This window comes from Bufo gargarizans, chromosome 2 (genome assembly GCF_014858855.1).
Source record: "Bufo gargarizans isolate SCDJY-AF-19 chromosome 2, ASM1485885v1, whole genome shotgun sequence".
NCBI classification, from domain to species: domain Eukaryota; kingdom Metazoa; phylum Chordata; class Amphibia; order Anura; family Bufonidae; genus Bufo; species Bufo gargarizans.
In genome coordinates, this window is record NC_058081.1 from 707698200 (window position 1) to 707705459 (window position 7260).

The window sequence follows — 7260 nt, forward strand, 5'->3', positions numbered from 1 at the left end:
TATCAGGCACACATACATGTTAGGATTAGATACAGATGTGTTTGGACGTGCTTGCCGATTCCAGCTGTTTAGCACACTCTGGAGATGGCGAAGGAAGAGCCATGGACCGTCAAAATTCCAAAATGTCATGAAAATTTTTATATTTTTATAACTTTAAAACTCTCTGCTTGTAAGAAAATTGGACATGCCAAATAAATTATATTATGATTTGCATACTCAATATATCGACTTTATGTTGGCATTATAAAGTTTACATGTTTTTACTTATTGAAGAAGTTAGAGGGCTTCAAAGTTGAGCATCAATTTTCCAACTATTCATGAAAATTTCCCAGATTTTTTCAGGGACCCGTTCAGTTTTGAAGTGAATTTGAGGGTCTTTATGTTAGAAATCCCCCATAAATTACCCCATTATGAAAACTTCACCCCTCAAAGTATTCAAAATAACATTGAGAAAGTGGAGGAGAAAATTCAAAATCTCCTTTTTTTACACTAACATGTCCTTGTAGCCCCTTTTATTTCATTTTCTACAAGTCTTAAAAGAAGATAAAGCACCACAATTTTTCCCCGAGTCAGAAAATACCTTATATGTGGATGTAGAGTGATCTGCGGGTGAACTACACGGCTCAGAAGAGAAGGAGCGCCATTGGAATTTTGGACAGATACATTTCCTGAAATGTCTGGTGGGCCGGAAAACTAGTAAGAGCCCCAGGGCTGCTCATACTAGTGTGGGCCACAGGGTCCCTGGCATGGGGGGCTCCTGGCTCCACCACCTTGAGAGCTCATCATCATCACTAAATGATGAGGAGAACGAGGATGACAACAGAAAAAGTGGGGTCATTCTCGTCCTCACTAGGACTCTCGGAGCCGGAGAGCAGCTGGGCGTATGCCTCCTCAGCCGAGAACATCCGGCGGGCCATCTTCTAAGGCTAAAGGGGAGGGTGTGTAAAACTTTATTTAGTGTGTGTATGTGTGGGGGGAGGGGGTGTTTTTACATATACCCTGACGTGGGGTGGGCGGTGTGCTAAACAGTGGCCGGACGCTCTTTTACGGCTAAGTGCCAGCCACAGTCAGCGCAACAACAAGAAAAAGCGCAAGCACCCAAAAAAATGTGGGGGGGGGGGCAAGTTGCAGCACCCCTGGGGTGCTGTGAACCCCAGACACCCTCAGATCCGGGTGCTGCACACAAATAAAAAAAAAAATATGTCACTCTCCCTGCATAACCTAAAGCTCTCCCTAATTGTTTATGTGCCAGATGGCACTTTATAGTGGCTCAGGGGCCACAGATGGCAGCGGATCGCGTGGGATGTAGAGGGACTGACACAGGGCTCCTCTCTCCTCGCTCACACGGAAGTTTGTGGGCGGGGAGAGCGGCGCTTCGTCCACCCATCTGTCCAGCCAATCACAGGCAATCCTGAGAGGTGGCGTCACCGCCACCTCACAGGATCTACGGAGGGTGATTGGTGGTGTATATTACACCACCGATCACCCTCCTATTCCAGGTCATCGGTTCACCGGAGACCCGAATGACCTGGAAAAGCTGCAAACCGCAGGTCTGAATTGACCTACGGTTTGCAGCGATCGCCGATACGAGGGGGGGGGTCACAGGACCACCCTCGGCATTGTCACAGGGTGCCTGCTGAATGATTTCAGCAAGCACCCCGTTCCGATCACCACCCGCCACGCGACGGTGATTGGAAATACACAGGGCATACCTATAAGCCCTGTGTACTTACGGACTCGGGCATCAGTGCGTACCTGTAAGAGGTTAAGGTCCCCAAAAAACTAGCTTAAGTTAACTAGTCCCATTTGCCTTGTGGGTAGCCAAAATTTTCTCAACAATTGTATCCCTAAGATTCTGAGGTTTTCAAATTCTGCTTGAAGCCTTTAGCAACTGCAGCAGACGTGTAGAATCTAACTTAGGAACCAAACCCTATAGCTCTATGGTGTTGCTAAGGCAGAGGGAATAGAATTAGAGCACAAAACTGCTCTGGATCCCGTGCCCATAAAGTGCCCATCAATAAACTGCTCCTTTGCTTGCTAAGACACTGTGACTGCAGATATCTGCATTCACCACTAGGGGGAAATGCCAGCTTTCAGATTTATACAGCCGCCGATAAGTTCAATGCTAGTTGTATACATCCAAATGCAGTTAGCTCCCCCTAGTGGAGGCAGCCAAAAGTACATCATGTATCAGGAATACAGAGCTCCTGTATACAGACAAAATGAGAATTAGCAAACAAGCCATAGTGCATGTTTAGGATCTCTCAGTCGGTAAACCTTATTTTGCTTTGTGAGCTCCTGGAAGATATAATGCCATGTGCAGCTCCAATAGTTATACATTGCATTATATTGACTCTATCTCCATAAGGCTCAATATGGTTATATCAAACAGTCTTCAGTCTACTGCAGAAAGAAAAAAGGGAAAACAAGGTCTCTGATACGTTGCCTGGACTTTTCACGCTGCAGATCCTAGTATGGTGATGTGGGTCAAGTTCACTTTAAATCCAAATTGTATGAAAATAGGATCGGGCTGCAGATATTCCTGAAGTCCTCTATCACACCATGTGGTTTTACACCATCAGATCCAAGCACGGGACGAAATGTAAGTCCTCATAGAATTCCTCCCCTCATCCAAACCTATAAAAACCAAGGGGTCGCAGAATAGTGAAGCAGATTCACACATATGTCCCGTAAAGAGGTTTATTGTACTTAGCCCTAAATAGACGCCCCTGACGAAGCTCAAGCAGTGAAACCCGGGTCGGGCACCATGGAGATGATAAATTCTGATAAGCTGATTACAAGTGTAACTTTGTGAGTACAATTAACCTCTTTACGGGACATATATGTGAATGTGCTTCACTATTCTACGACCCCTTGGTTTTTATAGGTTTGGATGAGGGGAGGAATTTTCTGAGTATTTGTAAAACGCCTGTAAAACCGCATGGTGTGAAAGAGGACTTCGGGAATATCTGTAGCGCGATCCTATTTTCGTACAATTCAGTCTACTGCACCTCAATCTTCTGTTCAGGATAGGATTTTGACCCTCCATACATGGGTCTACTGGGGAACATAAGCATCTTTACTCTATGATGCATATGGTGGTCCATGCAGGTCCTGCTATAATCTGTAGATTGGTCCATCACATGTATTTTATCTGTAGTAAATCCTATCGATACCAGAACTTGCACTGGAATATCAGTCAGAGGTGGCCATGCAGATGAGCGAGAATCACTGGCTTGGCCATGTTTATAGCTCCCCTAGACCTTCATATATTGGCCCTTGTATATCCATGCTCAGTTTTCCTACATGTATCATTCATAATGGATTTACTGAAATCCAGGTCATGCTGATAGGATGGGGAAACCACAATTTCACAACAATTTAGACTGATTGTGATCTGATTGGTCAGAGATTGGTCAGTGTCAAATATCACAGATCGTTTGTTTTTTTTGGAGTCAATGAAAATAGATAAAAATAATGTCAGCAATCATTTTATTTTCATCAGACACATCTCAAACTTTCAATTTTGATGATTGCTAATAAGACACACATGGGATGGTTTACTTGTTGGAGCAAACTTTGGGGAGATCCTGTGGAAGGACACATCTCTTGGTGTCAGGTACGAGCGCGTAGTTGGGGTTACATGCACAGCCTGGAATACATTGTATTCTAAGGCAATTTGGGGGAGATACAACAGCAGGGCAGTTATTGGCACAATTGGAATATGTTGTGTTCCCGCTGCAGAGTCAGCACTTATTCTGTTCCACACATTCACCCCTGTTATTTAGTACAGTGCCCTTTGGGCAGAAACAACCTGGAACACACATTTTATCGCATGCACGATCTGGCTTCTCGCAGGTTGGTGGACAGTTGGTCCCACAATCAGTATATACTTTGCCATCTTTACAGTCTGCAAAAGAAGAATTAAGAACAAGTTAAAAGAATGCCTGGGATTAGGAAAACATGGCTGCTTTCTTCCAAAAGTGTAGTGCCACGCCTTTCCAGAGGATGTTTGTAGTATCAGCTCTATTCCATGGACAGGAGGGGGCGCTGTTTCTTAAAGCAGCCTTTGTTTTATAGTATCAGTCGGACCCTTGGCTGTTGATGTGCAGCTTAGGGACCCCGTCAGTGGCTCTTTTTCTTTCATTTACACACTCTCCCGACCCTGGTGTAAATTAGGTGGGATTGGAAAACTCCTTTAAGTAATCAAAAAAACTAAACAATAAACTAATAAAATAATGTAGGTGATAACGCCAAACAATGCACAATATGCACATTTGCCGAATTGCTATGGAAGTGTCCAAAGAGCAAGGATCGTCTCATTGCATTCCTTTATCTGGCAAACAAGGGCCAGTCCAGATATATAAACCAAGGAATCCAGGAATAGTGTGAGGCCTGGGCTGATAGCATTGCTCCGAGACACCAGAGGTGTGAGACCACTAGGTACGGATAGTGGATAGAGTCACATCCTTCAGCAGAAAGTCCTTTTTTTTATGAAAGATCTTTACGAAAGATGTTTCTTATATAATGGCTTATAAAAGGTATGACCAAACCAACTATCCATACCTAGTGATGTAATTCACCTGCGTGTGCTAGGGAAGCAGTAAAGACCGACCATTAGTGCTGGTGACGTCACCGGGCTCACTGCTAGGTGGAAGTCTCTGCCTAGGATACCCATAGTAAGACCCAATACCTCACCAGAGGAAAAGAAAAAGCCCTTGCCCTGCATTATGCATCGCAGGACAAGGGGAAACATTGGAGCGTGAAATGCTCCGATGCTCCACTCATTTATGCTGAATGAGGGAAGAAGGGGTTATGTCCGGGCTCAGCTGTGAACATGGACAACCCTTTAAACTAGACTTTAGTAGATTCATTCTTGTTCTTTGGACACTTTCATCGACTCAGTATAGTACAATAGGTTAGTATTATACACTGGTTACCTTTATCCTACCTGGTGTTTTGTGACGGAGAGTTAATGGTTTATTGGTATGTTACAATGTCACCACTGATAGAAAGTCTCAGTGGGAATGATGGTTTCAATTTAAAGAAACAACAATTCTGAGGCCATTTTAAGGCCGGAGCAGCAGCTGTTACTTTGACTAATGGACTGTTACCCGGGGACTATAGATTCGATATAGAGAAAGTAAAATCTAATACTTATAGTAACAAATCCTTACCAGGTTTTGATTGTGCTGTTACCAGGGCAAGGAGCACACCTGCAAAATGAAAATAAAAATGCTAAGTTTGTGTAAAGAAAAATTCAAAGAACATATAGAACGCGAGGAGTTTCTAAGAAACCGGTACCTAGTGCTGTCAGCAGTCCAACAAGATGAAGGGTATGAGAGGGACTACTGAGGTAGGAGATGCAATGGATTCTGGTCACCACAGGGGTCCCCATTAAAAGTTAGCAAATTATCCATAATGCTATGTCCCTGCCTCACCTTCAATAATAATTTGGAAGTATCTGTCTTCTAATGAGCAGACCAGAAGAGATGAGACTACTGAATACTTTCATTGCCCAGCAAGGACCAGACGTTGACTGTACCACTGCCTGTAAGGATGCAAACATTTTACTAGAAATTTTGAGCGACTATGGTCTGTTACGGGAAGGTTTATATTTCTAGTATAGCAGATGGCAATGACTTAAGGGATGTCACTATATGTTCCTACAATATAGTGAGTTTCACCAATCGGACATGATTTTGTGGGTTCCACCTTTTGAGGACAATCTACTTGGTGGCACTGCTGTATTCCTTGCTGGTCCTAGCAAGTACTAAGGAAGATTCATCAGCTTCAGAAACATAGAGAGGTAAGGGTTTAGTTGTATGTAGCTGATTGGTATCATATAGTTCAGCAGATAAATTGTTCTTGAGATTGTGCTGAGACTTCCTGCTCTGAAAGGGAGAGAAAGAGCTGCTAGAGTCTGAAATCTAAACTGTTCATTATCTACAGAGACCCGAGTGACAATGAAATACAAGTAAAATAAAAAGTAAAAACCAATGCTTTTACTTGGGGATGTAATTTGCAGTAAGAACCAATAGCATACAAACATATCATATGTGCAACTCACCTAGGGATATCAGCAGCAATGTGATTGTTCGTGTCATGTTTAACTGGGAGGTCTAACTTTTTTCCTGTAAATAATGAATTGAATTGATTAGAGTGATCAAACATTATCAGAGGTCTGCAAATATACTTATAGGATTCACACTTTGTCTGTTCTTGAACCAAGTTGCTTCCCCACTCCCAACACACACACCATGATGGCACATTTGAGTAAATCAGTTGGATATTTTCAAAGTATGACAACTTCATTTCAGATTGAAGTCACATCCACAATCTACTGATGGATGTGGGTGCAGCTTCTCTAATCTCTGGTGATCTGTAGGGGAAGCACAATGTGGCCGCTCAGTTTCCCTGCAGTGGCCACTTCAGGGGAAATGTGGTATTACATGTCAGCAATACAAAGAATATGCATCCATGTAACACATGGACATGCTGAGTCCCACATAATAAAGAAGTCTCCATGTTATCCATATTCCCCAACTGATGGGACAAACCTTTCAATGAAACAAGAAAAGACAAGTCAGCTATCAGCTCTGGTTGGCTTCAAACTGCTTTCCAGTGGGTGATAAGATTTTAGGAAGGACTTTGCCTCCTCATTTGAAAGGCAATAGAAGAAAATAGTGGATAAGAATCAGCAATGGGAGCCGGATCCTGCTTTCTAGTCTAAGAGTTGGTAGAACCAATCTCTGGATCCTTTGTATTGAAGTGCATGTAGAGGTTCGAACCAGCCCCAAAGTGAGGCCCCTCTGTGATGTTAGTACATACCTATCATATTGGTGAAATAATATAATATCTTTTCTCTGAGATAAGAGTAGAAGCTTGGGTACATACCTGGATGATGCACTGTGTATTGTCTTCTGGTGATGCAGGGATACTACTGGTGTGCTATTATATATACATTGAGGGTATGGGAGTGTTCAGGATGTGTGATCGGTGACCTAGTTTTGGTGTATAATGTGTCATTGATGTCATTATGTAATATTCAATTATTTTACCAGGAATACATGAACATTATCATTAAGAGCTGGTGCAACTTTATGTAAATAAGTAGTGTTGAGTGAAGCGAAGCGTCTGAAGCAGAATTTAGGCCAAAGTTTAGGAAAACTTTGATTTTAAATTAACCCCTTAACTACCCTGCCATTGTTCACCTTAAGGACCAAGCCAGTTTTAGCAAATCTGACATGTGTCACTTTA

The 7260-nt window shown here is 42.8% G+C and overlaps 1 protein-coding gene across 1 annotated transcript; it reads right to left on the reverse strand.

The window, feature by feature from the left end:
* Nucleotides 1-3476: 3476 nt before the first annotated feature.
* LOC122929077 (cysteine-rich venom protein 6-like) lies at nucleotides 3477-6975 on the reverse strand. The gene is made up of 4 exons (XM_044282525.1): nucleotides 6898-6975; nucleotides 6071-6134; nucleotides 5178-5216; nucleotides 3477-3910 (listed from the first exon to the last, which is right to left on the reverse strand). Exons 2-4 carry the CDS (start codon nucleotides 6105-6107, stop codon nucleotides 3747-3749), a joined length of 240 nt encoding a protein of 79 aa, XP_044138460.1. The 5' UTR covers nucleotides 6108-6134; nucleotides 6898-6975; the 3' UTR covers nucleotides 3477-3746.
* Nucleotides 6976-7260: the final 285 nt, after the last annotated feature.

Bases quoted from the DNA above. Each gene is read 5' to 3' on its own strand.
- LOC122929077 (XM_044282525.1), bottom strand. From the start codon at position 6,107: ATGACACGAACAATCACATTGCTGCTGATATCCCTAG. The intron at 5,217-6,070 runs GTGAGTTGCACA...TTCATTTTGCAG, and splicing joins ATTGCTGCTGATATCCCTAG to GTGTGCTCCTTGCCCTGGTA. The intron at 3,911-5,177 runs GTAAGGATTTGT...CTTCTTTTGCAG, and splicing joins AACAGCACAATCAAAACCTG to ACTGTAAAGATGGCAAAGTA.